Source organism: Phyllobates terribilis, unplaced genomic scaffold (genome assembly GCF_046119375.1).
Source record: "Phyllobates terribilis strain yellow unplaced genomic scaffold, ASM4611937v1 Scaffold_5__5_contigs__length_657084704, whole genome shotgun sequence".
In the NCBI taxonomy this organism is placed as follows: domain Eukaryota; kingdom Metazoa; phylum Chordata; class Amphibia; order Anura; family Dendrobatidae; genus Phyllobates; species Phyllobates terribilis.
In genome coordinates this window covers 179,624,339-179,640,180 of record NW_027362765.1, presented here as the reverse complement: position 1 = coordinate 179,640,180, position 15,842 = coordinate 179,624,339, and the positions used below count along the sequence as shown (strand labels likewise).

Below are 15,842 nucleotides of genomic sequence, written 5' to 3'. Positions count from 1 at the left end.
AGCACAATGCCAAGTGTCACATGAAGTGGTGTAACGCACAACTCCACTGGGCTTTGGACTGATAAATCGCAATTCTCTCTCTGGCAGTAATAAACGAGTCTGGGATTATAATAATAATAATAATAATAATTTTTATTTTTATAGCGCCAACATATTCTGCAGCACTTTACAATTTTAGGGGAGACTTATACAAACAATACAGAATAAGCATATCTCAAATGAAAAGGAATGAGGGCCCTGCTCGCAAGCTTACAGTCTATGAGGAAATTGGTGAATGCCAGGAGAACGTTACCTAACTGCATTCTGCCAATGGTAAAGTTTGGTAGATGAGGGATAATGTTATGGGGTCCATAAAGACATCGGTGTGGGAGAACATGACCGGCCACACACAGACCTCAATCCCATTGAACACCTTTGGAATGAACTAGAATGGAGATTGCAAGCACGGACCTCTTGTCTAACATCGGTGTCTGACCTCACTAATTCTCTTCTGGATGAATTGGCAAAACTTCCCATAAATACACTCCAAAATCTTGTAAAGTAAAAAGTTTTGCTAGAAGAGTGGGATCTGTCAATACCTACGGATTTAGAATAGTATATCCTAAAATGTCCTGTGGGTATAATGTGTAGGTGTCCCAATTTGACAGATCACATAATAATCATGCACTAGTTACATAATGAGAACTGCTGGGACTTGCTAGATCAAGTTCAGTTATCTTGGGGACATAAACGCTGATTTATACTTCTTTTCTCTTCTATTTCTCCTACTGTTAGAATTAAATGCAAAAACTAAATGCATAAGAAAATGAAACAAGAAAAAAAATCTACTCTAAATGCAATCTTTATAGTGTCATGCACAAAATTTGTTCAGGCATACTTATTTTTTTTTCCTTGTAGAAACCGAATCTGATCCTGAATGTAGATGGCCTAATTGGTGTTGCCTTTGTGGATTTATTGAGGAACTGTGGTTCTTTTACAAGGTAACTATACCCTTCTATTCTTGGATATTGACGGGATGGAAGCTTTCAATAATGTTTCTGTGGGCTGTGTATGGATATATACAGTAGTTTATCTTGAGATTTGTGCAGTACATGGAGATAATGTGGCAGTGATCAGCTAGTCACTAAATTATTACTGTTAACTTTTCAGAATTTTATTTTTGAGGATTTTTTTTCAGAATGTTTTTTTTTTTCTTCTCAGGGAAGAAGCTGATGAGTACATTGATATTGGAGCACTGAACGGTATCTTTGTATTGGGACGAAGCATGGGCTTTATCGGTAAAATGATGCTATATACTTCTTACACTTTGGAGATCATAGTTAAAGGGGTAATCTCTTCTGTCTTTAGGACCACATCACTCCCCAGCCGCCAGGATTTCTGGGAGGGCGGTGCACACCTAATGATCGACGTTTCTGACCAGTGGCATACCTGCTCCACTGGTCAAAACTCTGCTCCCTCAAATGCCACTAGCAGAAGAAGCAGTTTTGCCTCTGCTGCATCAGTGTAGAGCAGGAACGCTGGAGCTAGCCGGATCCAGTGCTCTGGCTTAGGAAGCTGGCCAATGCTGATAGAATTGGTCGGTTACCCAGGCAATGAGCAGTAAACTAAAGAATTAAAAATCTCTCCATTCTTTAGAACAGAAAGGATTTTTAGTAAAAGGTAAATTGCAAAATTGCTTGTTTTTACAAGCACTTCATAATTTTGGCAATTTCAGAAGTTGAGACAACCCCTTTTAACTGTTAATGGCGAAGGGTAATTGTACTCTGTTAGGGATCAGTTTACACATGCCCTACACGTGTGGATCATAGCACTTTTCATATGGCTCTAGAGAGCAATACATAAGCAAACGATCTACTGTTACAGGACTACAATCATCTAGTCCTAATAATACAGTTTATGTAAAGGAGCAATAAACATAAAAACTAATATGAATTGAAAGGGAATCTGTCACCCTCTGGGACTTTTCTGACCTACTAATACGGGCATACAGGTGATAGAAATGTAAATCTATACCTACCTGTATGCCTCATATGAGGTCTTGTTGCTGTGAAATGTCTTTTTTATTCATTCTGGTTTCTGATCTGTTCCAGTCCCGGGGCCCGGAAGAAATCCTGCCTCCTGTATGAGTTATAATGTTTCCCGCCTCCCTTGCACGTCACAGTGACGTGCATTTGCGGCGGCCAAATCCTGCGCACTTCACTTTTTACAGAAGGCGCACTTCTTCCTCCTGTCTTTGGTCATAGTACTCCACTGATCTTGTGCGCAGGCGCCGGGAAGTCAGTGTTTTGCTGGCGCACAATATCCCTGCAGTACAATGAACATAGACTGGAGGAAGAAGTGCGCCTTCTGTAAAAAGTGAAGTGCGCAGGATTTGTCTGCCGCAAATCCACATCACAGGGAAGGGGGGAATATTATAAATCACACAGGAGGCGGGGATTTCTTTCGGGCCCCGGGGCTGGAAAGCCTCAGAAACCAGAATGAATAAAAAGAAATTGCACAGCAACAAGACCTCTAATATGAAGCATATAGGTGTGAATAGACTTACATTTCTATCACCTGTATGCCCATAATAGAGGTCAGAAAAGTGCCAGGGGGTGACAGATTCCCTTGAATTAGTACAACAGTTGCCCTCAGGGTTTTTTTAGTCTGCAGAATTTTTCTGCATGATCTTGAACAGTCTGAAATAAGTCTTGTAGAAATCTTGCATGGAACAAAGGGGTTAATGTCCTGTTGATCACTTTATTAATGTCTTGTGGCCAAATGAAGCCCTTCCCTGTAGCCAAGGAGTGAGGCTGGATTATCTTTTGTCCTACTGCAGAGGGGGAGGCTTATGCTGCAGCCAGTTGTCTTACAGCCACACACAGGACAGTGAGGAGGAGTAAGAATGAGCTCTAGAGACAGAGAAAAGATGGTCTTATATATTTACAAATTAAAGCTGCGCTCTGAAACGCTATAATATGTAGACATTGCATCTATGAAATTGGAACTCCGTTACTGTTGTAGAAAACATGTTAAAAAAATAAATAAATGAAGGTACTTGGTGCACAAATTCGACAATTCGTGTGAGCACGACAGCCAGTGACAAGGCGTACCCCTTTGTTGGGACATAAAATCTAACATGATGCTTATCCTGTGCTAAAAGCTTACAATTATGTGAGCAGGTAGGATCAAGCTCTATTTAAAAACGCCTTGGTCTGATGGGAGGGGAAGTGCTCAGTCAGAGGGCATGTACTACAAAGTACAAATAGCAAGAAACTGACCTGCACTTCCAAACAGAAAAAGACCTAAGAGAGCCACTCTATAGAACGATTTGATATTTGTAATACACGCCTTCTGAGCTACAATATGGATCTGTGTGCTGCTGGTAACATTTGGTTTAGAATCAACAGTTAATTACCGGTGACATCTTTTATCCAAGTATTGATATGAAATATTAGAATGTTATTGTTTTGCAGGACATTACTTGGACCAAAAGAGGCTGAAGCAAGGATTGTATCGACATCCTTGGGATGACATCTCCTATGTTCTGCCAGAACACATGACCATGTAGTCCTATGAAAGACGCTCCAGGTAGAATACTTGATGCGTTGTTGCGCACCCGATGGACGCTTCTTCTTCTGTGCAGGCTTCTTGCAGTAGTTCTTGCGTTCTCCAGCAATGCAAACAAAGACTAGAATTTTATGTTGCTGATTAATGTCTTAATGTCATGGTCAGAGTGTTTCTTCATTTTTTTTTATTTGTTATTTTATATTTTCCCACCCCTTCATTATTAATATGTTAAATTCTTTTATTTTGATGTGTGTACGTTTACGTCAGATTAAATTGTACTGACGACCGTATTTATTAAATGAAATGGCACTGTCTCTGGCTTATGTCTTCATTGACTTTGTGTAAGTTTCTGTGTACCAGCCTTCCATCTTACTGCAGTGCTGGGATCTGATTGGTGGCTGAGACAACGTCCTCACTATTCTTTTTCATAAGTTTTATTAAATGTCTCCCAATGTGGGTCCACTGCTGAAGAGCTTGCTGAAATATATGCTAAACCGGGCTTTCAGACTCATTAAACCATTGGATTTACATCCGATTTCCTGAATAGTGTTTTTGATTTTCAGGTATAAATGGATAGTAATCTCCTTAAGGCCTCATTCAGACATCTGTGATTTTTTTTCACGTATGCAAAAAAAAGAAACAATCCAAGTTCTTCAGTGTTTTTGAGTATTTTCAGTTTTTATCATGTATTTCATCAAAAATTTTTATGCATGGAAAATGGAAATATCTTTAAAAAGCTTTTTTATGCTAAAAGCTTTTTTTTTAATTTATTTATTTTTTTTACAATGTTAATTACAGACATCACAATGCTGCCATCCATGTGCTGCTTGTGATTTTCACGGACCCATAGACTTGTATGGCTAATTTTCACTCATGACAGCGATAATAAAAATGGACATATCTTTTATGTTTTTTTTTTAAATTTTTTTTTTATTTCTTTTTTGGACACATGGTCTACAAAAAATACAAATTTGTGAACAGCTCCGTAAACTATAGTGGGTACATGGTCTGTCAATGAAAACTTCAGACATCTGTTTTTCAAGTACATATTCTGAGGCCTAAAGGGAGCCAGTTATTAAACTCATGCTGCCCAAATTGTAAGCAGCATGAATCTGAGCCTGGCTCCACCATAACAGATGGGAATGCTGTGACGTTTGAAAAGCTGACCGGGGACTGTGCCATGGCTGACTAGTCCACTGTCTGCTTCTTCCCGTCCAGTTGCCTGACAGGTTTCTCCCTATGTGTGTACATTGGGAATGGAAAACCATGGGGTGGAGGGCAGGGAGAAGCAGCATTTCAGAATAAGGGCTTTTTCAGATGTCTGTGAAAATCTGTCCGATGTCTGATCGCAATGCACACACTGGTTTCAAATCTCCTGCGGAAAGCGTGACAGCTTCATAGAAATATATGAAGCTGTCACGCTCTGGTCAGGAGGTGTGCGGCCAGCCCGTGCATTGTGATCCGACATCGGACCAATTTTCACGGACATCTGGAAGAGCCCTTAATCATACCTGGTGGCAATACTGCAGCCAGTGTCTGAGTGATGCTGCCTGTGCTTTTGGACAGCATGCATCTGATGAGTAGGTTCCCTTTTAATAACAACCATTTTGACAGCTGCTGACACGTGCCTGTAGTAAGACAACATAACGACCAATGTGGTCCGTAAATAACAAACTAAGAGTAGGGGCACACAACGTCTCTTGCAGGCGGAAACTTATGAGAGAACACCCAAAATAATGAATATATGCATTTCTACGTTAAAACGACCTACTGTTCATATGTTCAGGCTTTCGAATGTATTTGACCTGCTCAGCTTTCTTAAAACACCAAGCGGTTAAGAGTCGTGTCCTTATGGCGCTTTTGACTTAGACATTCTCTACTTTACAGATCAATGGGAAAGCTCAAGAGACGCCGGACGTGTTGTGGAGCATTTTGCCATCAATCTTGCTTAAAAAACGCTATCAAATTGATCCGAACATGAAAAGCCACATACGTAAAGACTAGTGCCATGGGTCAAAAGGAGGGAAATAATTACTGTATAGGGGACAATTCCAGTAATCCATTATAATTCCTAAAAAATATGGAGTCAAAAATCTACCAATTGGAACACTTACGAATTGTGTAATTTTTGATATTCAATAAAGTATTAAAACTTATTCAAAGGTGAAGATTCTGGTATGAAACAGGCACAATATTGATACATTATGTATGAAAGTAGCATCCTCCTGTCAACTTTGTACTAAATCATGTGGTCCGTTTATTAATTGCACCCTAAGAACACATTCACACGGGACATTTGTGCTGTGGACTTCGCATAGCAGACATGCTGCAGTGGTAAATATCAGAGCTTATTTAGTTGCAAAAATAGTATTGGTTAAACCGTACATTTCAATAGAATCATTTGCAGCATAAATTGATCGCATATACATTTCAAAGCCACATCGCTGGTTACATTTCTGCAATGTGTGAATAATCTCACAACTCTGCTCCTTTTGATCTCTTGTTAGTGTGAACGTGGCCTATCAGCATTTGGTCAGTAATTTACATCAGTATTTGTAAGCCAAACCAGGAGTGGGTGATAAATACAGAAGTGGTGACGTGTTTCTATTATACTTTTTCTCTGATTGTTCCACTCCTGATTTTGGTTTACAAATACTGAGGTAAAATACTGACCAAATACTGAATGTGTGAGCGTGGCCTCAAACTCGTGCCGATGTCACTATTAATAGTAGCATATGAGGGGTTAAACTGCCAGGACAGAGGAAATTTCAAATAATCTGAATAATCAGTGACCGGTAGAAACACAGGAGGCAGGCGGAGGGTTTGGAGCAGAAGACTACGCCAACCCTCACCCTAAAATCCGCCCCAATGCACAGAAGGCCTCATCGGTAGATATGAGCAAACCCGAATTTAACACCTTCTGGACATGCGCTGTGTATATAAGGCTCAGCGGGAGCCGTATAGGTGCCGCTCTTTCCGGTCGCTGCTGACTAACTGACTAGGTTAGTTAGTGTCTGACAGCAGGCCATCCCTGCACGTCGCCCCTAGGGGTCTGTACCGCCCCCCCCCTTGTCGGCAATCGCTGTGATTGGCTGGTCAGAATTGAACAGCCAATCACAGCGATGTATTAATAAAGTAAAAAAAATATATAAAAAATACCATGTGACATGGTATGATCAGTGCTGTCTGAGACTACACCAATTACAGCAGTTACAGTGGGTGGAGTGATTGCGACGTCACCTCGCCTGATTAACCCCTTTGGCGCTGATTGGCTGAACAATAGTTTATGGCCAATCAGGGCTTAATCTAAAATAGTGATCACCACTCTGCATGTCATCTTTACCTCAGAGTTGGGGGTGCAGAGTGGTTGTGAGACCCCCATGTGTTACCCTGAGAGAGATTCTTTGGTGGCCAGTGCGATCCCCCTGCGATCTGTGCCTTCTGCTCTTGCGATCTGTGCCTCCTGGTGCTGCGATCTGTGCTCCTGCAATCCTGTGCCTCCTGGTGCTGTGATCTGTGCTGCGATCCTGTGCCTCCTGGTGCTGCGATCTGTGCTTCTGTGATCCTGTGCCTCCTGGTGCTGCGATCTGTGCTCCTGCAATCCTGTGCCTCCTGGTGCTGCGATCTGTGCTTCTGTGATCCTGTGCCTCCTGGTGCTGCGATCTGTGCTGCTGTGATCCTGTGCCTCCTGGTGCTGCGATCTGTGATCCTGTGCCTCCTGGTGCTGCGATCTGTGCTTCTGTGCCTCCTGGTGCTGCGATCTGTGCTTCTGTGATCCTGTGCCTCCTGGTGCTGCGATCTGTGCTTCTGTGATCCTGTGCCTCCTGGTGCTGCGATCTGTGCTTCTGTGATCCTGTGCCTCCTGGTGCTGCGATCTGTGCTCCTTCAATCCTGTGCCTCCTGGTGCTGCGATCTGTGCTCCTTCAATCCTGTGCCTCCTGGTGCTGCGATCTGTGCTCCTGCAGTCCTGTGCCTCCTGGTGCTGTGATCTGTGCTCCTGTGATCCTGTGCCTCCTGGTGCTGCGATCTGTGCTCCTGCAATCCTGTGCCTCCTGGTGCTGTGATCTGTGCTCCTGCGATCCTGTGCCTCCTGGTGCTGTGATCTGTGCTCCTGCAATCCTGTGCCTCCTGGTGCTGTGATCTGTGCTTCTGTGATCCTGTGCCTCCTGGTGCTGTGATCTGTGCTCGTGCAATCCTGTGCCTCCTGGTGCTGTGATCTGTGCTTCTGTGATCCTGTGCCTCCTGGTGCTGCGATCTGTGCTTCTGCGCTCCTGTGCCTCCTGGTGCTGCGATCTGTGCTCCTGCAATCCTGTGCCTCCTGGTGCTGTGATCTGTGCTCCTGCGATCCTGTGCCTCCTGGTGCTGTGATCTGTGCTCCTGCAATCCTGTGCCTCCTGGTGCTGTGATCTGTGCTCCTGCGATCCTGTGCCTCCTGGTGCTGTGATCTGTGCTCCTGCAATCCTGTGCCTCCTGGTGCTGTGATCTGTGCTCCTGCAATCCTGTGCCTCCTGGTGCTGTGATCTGTGCTCCTGCGATCCTGCGCCTCCAGGTGCTGCGATCAGCCTCTTGCTCCTATGCTGCGATCTCCTCCTGTGCCGTGTCTTGATCTGCTGGGTGACTGATCTGAGATCACAGCAGCAGTTCCCCAATCCCTGTCCCAGTCCCCCAATCCTTCCTCCCAATTTAATTTTCGGCGCACTTTTTTTGCGCTTTTTTTTCGTGTGCGCTGCGTCCTGCGCTGTGCATTGGTGCTCTTCCCGCGGCCGCAGTGCTCTGATCGGTATCGCTGCTGATAAGAGACTGCGCTAATGGACTTTTTCTTTCTGTTTTAGCTAGTTAGAGTAGCGGACGTCACAGTGTATGTGACGTCCATTTTTTTTTTTTTAGAAAAAAAAATAATCGTACAATGTAGTTTTATAGGTAGCACATTGGAGTAGCGGACGTCAGTGTTTGGTGACGTCCGATTTTGTTTTAGAAGAAAAAAAATTTGTACAGAGTAGCTTTATAGGTAGGGAGGTAACTTCTTTCATTTGCCTAACAATTTTTTTTTTTTTTTTATTGCCGGGTAGTGCATTAGGGGAGTGTACTTCGCATTGTTAGTGATGTCCGTTTTTCTTTTGCAAAAAAAATAATAATTGCTTGTGTCAAGTGAATTTTTAGTGGATGCATTAGGGGAGCGTACGTCGCAGTGTTGGTGAATAAAAATGTCCCATTCATCAAGAATATGCTATTCGCCACAGGAGGCACTGATTCAGGCAGTGAGGAAAATGCCACATTCCTCTATTTCTCTTTCTCCTCATCTAGTGAGGAAGGTCCCCCAGCAAGGCGCCCTAGGACTCAGGCAACCCCTACAGCAATCTATCCCATATGGACTGCACCCCTCAAAAATTATCAGCCTGTTATTCCGGATTTCATCGGCAACTCAGGAATCCAATTTGATGTTACAGGCCTCATTGAAATTGATTTCTTCAAATTCTTTTTCAGCGAGGAAATAATAAATATTATGGTGGCCCAGACAAATTTGTATGGCCATCAATTTTTCACCCAAAATAAATGCAGCAGAGATGATGACAGCATTGTGCTGCATATGGGCATAATAAAAAAAAACCAGAGCTTCGGTGTACTGATATTCTCTGCAGTACACCGGTATTCCGTAAGGCCATGACAAGGACATGATTTCAAGTGATACAAATATTTTTGCATTATAATGATAATGCGCAGTGTCCTCTCCGAGACGATCCCAATTTTGATCGTCTATACAAAATTCGGCCGGTAGTTGAACACTTCAGCAGAAAATTTGCTGAGGCGTACAACCCCCAAAGGAATATCACTATAGGTGAGTCTCTGGTTTATTTCAAAGGGAGGCTAAAATTCCGACAATACCTGCCCAGTAAGAGGGCCAGTTATGGAATTAAACTGTACAAGCTGTGCGAGAGTACCTCAGGGTACACCCACAGATTTAGGGTCTACGAAGGGAAGGACACCCAGCTTAAGTCCCCTGAATGCCACCATGTCCTGGGGGTGAGTGGGAAACTTGTGTGGGAATTGCTGCACCCACTGCTGGATAAGGGTTATTACCTCTACATTGATAACTTTTACACTAGCATCCCACTCTTCAAGACCTTCTCTGTCAGAGGTACAGTTGCATGCGGCACCGTGCGAAAAAATCAGAGAGGCCTCCCTAAGCCGTTAATTGGGCAACTGCTGAGAAAAGGCGAAAGCAGAACCCAATGCAACGACAACATGCTGGTGGTCAAGTATAAGGACGAGGGATGTCCTTATCTTAACCACCATACACCATGACAACAGCTCCCATGTCACTGTCCGAGGTACCATAAACACAAGTACCAAAACCAGATTGTATCTTGGATTATAAAAAGTACATTGGGGGTGTAGATCTCTCAGATAAGGTCCTGAAACCATACAGTGCCATGTGAAAAGCTAAAGTATGGTACAAAAGATTGGCCGTGCACATTGTACAGATGGCACTGTACAATGCTTTTGTGCTGTCTCGATCTTGCTGTCTCGATCTGCAGGCAATATGGGGACCTTTCTTCAGTTTCAGGAGGTAGTCATTAAGGCCCTAATGTTTGGCATTCAGGAAGGTGAGGGTCCCAGCACTTCTGAAACTGATAGTTTCCGTAGCATCCCAGGTCCACATTTTCCAAGAGAGGTTCCCCAAACAGCGAAGAAGAGAAGAACACAAAAATAGTGCAGAGTATGCTCCAAGAGGGGAATCCGAAAGGATACAATTTATCATTGTGAAACCTGCCCTGGGAAAACTGGGATTTGCATTAAGGCTATGTGCCCACGTTGCATTTATGAAGCAGAAAATTTCTGCTGCATAAATGCAAGTCCTCTCCCGGAAAAACGCATGCGGAATTCCGCACGCGTTTATCGCGCATTTTTCGCGCGTTTATCACGCGTTTTCCACATGCGGAATTGCCTTGCGTTTTTTATGCATTGGACAAAGGCAATTCCGCTTGCGGAAACGCAAAATTAAATGACATGCTGCGGATTTTTGAACGCGGCATAAACGCTGCGGAAAAATCCGCAGCATGTGCATAGAACTTGCGGAATCCCATTGGGGAACATGGGGTGCGGATATACATGTGTTTTTCAAGCGTTTACGCTGCGGAAATTCCGCAGCATATACGCTTGAAAAATGCTACGTGGGCACACAGCCTAAGGATTGCTTCAAGCGTACCACACGTCCACAAATGAATAAAATTTATTTTTACCCTGTTGACACAACACACTTTTAGAATCTGATGTACACACATAACACCACATTAGAAATTCAGACACCAGTAAAACCAAAAGCATTATAATCATTACTAAAACTATGCCTCTATATGAATTCCTTGGGGGAGGATCTAGTTTCCAAAATAGGGTCACATGTGGGGGATTTCCACTGTTTAGACACATCAGGGGCTCTCCAAACGCGACATGGCACTCGTAGACCATTCCATCAAAGTCTGCGCTCCAGTCACTCCTTCCCTTTCGAGCCCTGCTGTACGCACAAACAGTGGTTTTCCCCCACATATGGGGTATCAGCGTACTCAAAAAAAATTGCACAACAACTTTTTGGGTTCAATTTCTCCTGTTACCCTTGTGAAAATAAAAAATTTGGGGCTAAAAGACCAATTTTGTCGAAAAAAATGTGATTTTTTATTTTCACGGCTCAACGTTATAAATTTCTGTGAAGCACCTGGGGTTCAAGCTGCTCACCACACATCTAGATAAGTTCCTTGAGGGGTCTAGTTTCCAAAATGGGGTCACTTGTGGGAGGTTTCCACTGTTTAGGCAGATCAGGAGCTGGAGACAAGGTGTCCGCTCTATATTCCAGCCAATTTTGAGTTCAAAATGTCAAACGGTGCTCCATGTCTTTTAGCCCTGCCGTGCGCCCTAAGGCTGCATGCCAACTATGCGGATTTAATGCATTTCCGCTGCCAAAACGCATTAAAAATGCATGTTGAGTTGTCTGCCATGTTTCCCAATGATAATCCGCATGCGGATTATCATTGCGGAAAAATCTGCAGCACGACCATTAATTTTGCGGAATCGCGGCGAAATCGCCGCCATGGACTTGCATTGGACTGCATAACATCCGCATGACTACACGTACTGCTCGCGGTGGTAAAAGGACCTTCCATGACATCATTTAGTGAATGTGGTTTTAAGGACTTCGAGGGGTGCAGTTTTTAGAATTCTTACTTTTGGGTATTTTCTGGCATATAGACCCCTCAAAGTCACTTCAAATATGATGTGATACTTTAAAAAAAATGGTTTTGTAAATTTTGTTATAAAAATGACAAATCGCTGGTCAAATTTTAACCCTTCTAACTTCCTAACAAAAAAAAATTATGTTTCCAAAATTGTGCTGATGTATAGTAGATTTGTGGGAAATGTTATTTATTAACTATTTTGTTTGACATAAGTGTCTGATTTGAGCGCATAAAAATTAAAAGTTTGAAAATAGCTAATTTTTTGCCAAATTTCAGATTTTTTCACAAATAAACACAAGTGATATCGAAGAAATTTTACCACTATCGTGAAGTACAATATGTCATGAAAAAACAATCTCAGTATGATTCATTTTTTTAAATGGATCTATTCACTTCTGATGTGACCTTGAGAGGTCAATATACTGGAACCTCCTACCCCACCAAATTATTGTGTCACATGAATTAATGCAAAGTTTATTGAAAATGTTTTTTTATGCTAAAAGACTATTGAGAATTGGAGAGTGCTGATGGGGTGAGAGAGAGATATTCTTACCTCTAGTTAACCATCTAGACGCCACAGTCGCTATTGACAGTGGCATCTACGCAGTTAAATGGCTATCATTGGTGATGCCATTGATTGTGGCTGAGGCAGCAGTGTGTTAGCTATAGTATTCAACCAAGGCAGCAGTGTGTTAGCTATAGTATACAGCTGAAGCAGCAATGTGTTAGGTATAGTATAAATCTGAGGCAGCAGTGTGTTAGCCATAGTATACAGCCGAGGCAGAAGTGTTTTAGGTATAGTATACAGCTGAGGCAGCAGTGTGTTAGGTATAGCATAAAGCTGAGGCAGCAGGGTGTTAGGTATAGTATACAGCTGAGGCAGCAGGGTGTTAGGTATAGTATACAGCTGAGGCACCAGGGTGTTAGGTATAGCATACAGCTGAGGCACCAGGGTGTTAGGTATAGCATACAGCTGAGGCAGCAGGGTGTTAGGTATAGTATACAGCTGAGGCAGCAGGGTGTTAGGTATGGTACACAGCCGAGGCAGCAGGGTGTTAGGTATGGTATACAGCCGAGGCAGCAGTGTGTTAGGTATAGTATACAGCTGAGGCACCAGCGTGTTAGGTATAGTATACAGCCGAGGCAGAAGGGTGTTAGGTATAGTATACAGCTGAGGCAGCAGGGTGTTAGGTATAGTATACAGCTGAGGCAGCAGGGTGTTAGGTATAGTATACAGCTGAGGCAGCAGGGTGTTAGGTATGGTACACAGCCGAGGCAGCAGGGTGTTAGGTATGGTATACAGCCGAGGCAGCAGTGTGTTAGGTATAGTATACAGCTGAGGCACCAGCGTGTTAGGTATAGTATACAGCCGAGGCAGAAGGGTGTTAGGTATAGTATACAGCTGAGGCACCAGGATGTTAGGTATAAAATACAGCTGGGGCACCAGGGTGTGAGGTATAGTATACAGCTGAGGCAGCAGGGTGTTAGGTATGGTATACAGCTGAGGCAGCAGTGTGTTAGGTATAGTATACAGCCGAGGCAGCAATGTGTTAGGTATAGTATACAGCTGAAGCAGCAGGGTGTTGGGTATAGTATACAGCCGAGACAGCAGGGTGTTGGGTATGGTATACAGCTGAGGCAGCAGTGTGTTAGGTATGGTACACAGCCGAGGCAGCAGGGTGTTAGGTATAGTATACAGCCGAGGCAGCAGTGTGTTAGCTATAGTATACAGCTGAGGCACCAGCGTGTTAGGTATACTATACAGCCGAGGCAGAAGGGTGTTAGGTATAGTATACAGCTGAGGCACCAGGGTGTTAGGTATAAAATACAGCTGAGGCACCAGGGTGTTAGGTATAAAATACAGCTGAGGCACCAGGGTGTTAGGTATAAAATACCGCTGAGGCTGCAGGGTGTTAGGTATGGTATACAGCCGAGGCAGCAATGTGTTAGGTATAGTATACAGCTGAGGCAGCAGGGTGTTGGGTATAGTATACAGCTGAAGCAGCAGGGTGTTGGGTATAGTATACAGCCGAGACAGCAGGGTGTTGGGTATAGTATACAGCTGAGGCAGCAAGGTGTTGGGTATAGTATACAGCTGAGGCAGCAGGGTGTTGGGTATAGTATACAGCCGAGGCAGCAGGGTGTTGGGTATAGTATACAGCCGAGGCAGCAGGGTGTTGGGTATAGTATACAGCCGAGGCAGCAGGGTGTTGGGTATAGTATACAGCCGAGGCAGCAGGGTGTTGGGTATAGTATACAGCCGAGGCAGCAGGGTGTTGGGTATAGTATACAGCCGAGGCAGCAGGGTGTTGGGTATAGTATACAGCTCAGGCAGCAGGGTGTTGGGTATAGTATACAGCTCAGGCAGCAGGGTGTTGGGTATAGTATACAGCCGAGGCAGCAGGGTGTTGGGTATAGTATACAGCTGAGGCACCAGGGTGTTAGGTATAAAATACAGCTGAGGCACCAGGGTGTTAGGTATAGTATACAGCTGAGGCAGCAGGGTGTTAGGTATGGTATACAGCTGAGGCAGCAGTCTGTTAGGTATAGTATACAGCCGAGGCAGCAATGTGTTAGGTATAGTATACAGCCGAGGCAGCAGGGTGTTGGATATAGTATACAGCCGAGGCAGCAGGGTGTTGGGTATAGTATACAGCTGAGGCAGCAGGGTGTTAGGTATAGTATACAACTGCTGAGTTGTCACCTGTCGGGTGTGATCTACTTATTTCTAAGTGCCCTAAATGTATCTATTTTATGATCATGCTGCAGTTGTCCTAGCATGGGTTCGCCAGGGAAACCCTCCATACTTGATGATGCTGAAGTTGGTTTCTTACTCGGCAATTTATTTTTTTCTGTTTTTTACAGGTTTAACAACAAAAATAAAAAATTACAATAATAAAATACAATGCAGCGAGGTGTCCTGATGTGAATATACTTAAAAGCATCTACAAAAGTTGTAAAACTGACACAAAAATGGGCATCAAAGTGAGCACTGAAGGGCAGTATTCAAAGGGTTAAATGACTTTGGGCCACTCAACTAATCATCAGTCGATTTTGATGATTTGAATAAGTAACTGGTGTTTAACTGGGGTTAAATGACCTTGGGCCACTGATCTCACACCACCATTACACTGATAGTGACGGCCCGCATCAACTTCAGGTCACGCTATCCTGACCCAAAGGGGTTCTGGGCATCAGAACGGCCATCAAAGTGGGCAAATAGCCAATTTTACAGATTTGAATAAGTAACTGGTGTTTAACTGGGGTTAAATGACTTTGGGCCACTGATCTCACACCACCATTACATGCAGGCTATAGAGACCTGAATTTGATGCTGGCCATCACTATCTGTGTATTGGAGGTGTGACATCAGTGGCCCAAAGTCATTTAACCCCTGAAAAACACCAGTTACTTCCTCAAATCTGTGAAAATTGGTTATTTGCCCACTTTGATGCCCAGAACCTATTTGGGCCAGGATAGAGTGACCTGAAGTTGATGTGGGCCACCACTATGTATGTAATGGTGGTGTGAGATCAGTGGCCCAAAGTCATTTAACCTGTGAAAAACACCAGTTACTTATTCAAATCATCAAAATCGACTGTCTGCCCGCTTTGATGCCGGTTCTTATGCCCAGAACCCATATGGGCCAGAATAGAGTGACCTGGATGTGATGTGGGGCACACTGATGTGTGTCTGCAGTGTGAGCTCAGTGGCCCAAAGTCATTTAACCCTTTCAATAATGCCCTTCAGTGCCCACCTTCATGCCCATTTTTGTGCCAGTTTTCTGACTTTTGCAGCTGTTTTTAAGTATAGTTACATCAGGACACCTCGCTGCATTGTATTTTATTATTGTAAGTTTTTATTTTTGTTGTTAAACCTGTAAAACACAGAAAAAAAGAAATTGTCGAATAAGAAACTGAGGAATAAGAAACCAACTTCAGCATCGTCCATACATGCAGACAATGATGCACTGCAGCCAATCAGATTGCCACTTCTAGCAGCTAACCAGAAAGCTGGAATGTGATTGGTTAGTTCTGAGTTGCTCCTCCTCTTACCTGTACGTCT

The 15,842-nt window shown here is 43.7% G+C and overlaps 1 protein-coding gene across 4 annotated transcripts in view; it reads left to right on the top strand.

The window, feature by feature from the left end:
- The window catches only part of ACLY (ATP citrate lyase), a 62,250-nt gene extending 56,663 nt beyond the window's left edge, over window positions 1-5,587 (top strand). For 3 of the 4 annotated variants that reach the window (XM_073683542.1, XM_073683539.1, XM_073683541.1), the window contains 3 exons: window positions 898-980; window positions 1,201-1,277; window positions 3,456-3,863. In XM_073683542.1, the coding sequence (XP_073539643.1) occupies window positions 898-980; window positions 1,201-1,277; window positions 3,456-3,550 (255 nt within the window). In that variant the 3' untranslated portion in view covers window positions 3,551-3,863. Of the gene's footprint in view, window positions 1-897; window positions 981-1,200; window positions 1,278-3,455; window positions 3,864-5,436 lie in introns of those variants that run through there. The other variant, XM_073683540.1, reaches the window with a different exon arrangement.
- Window positions 5,588-15,842: the final 10,255 nt, after the last annotated feature.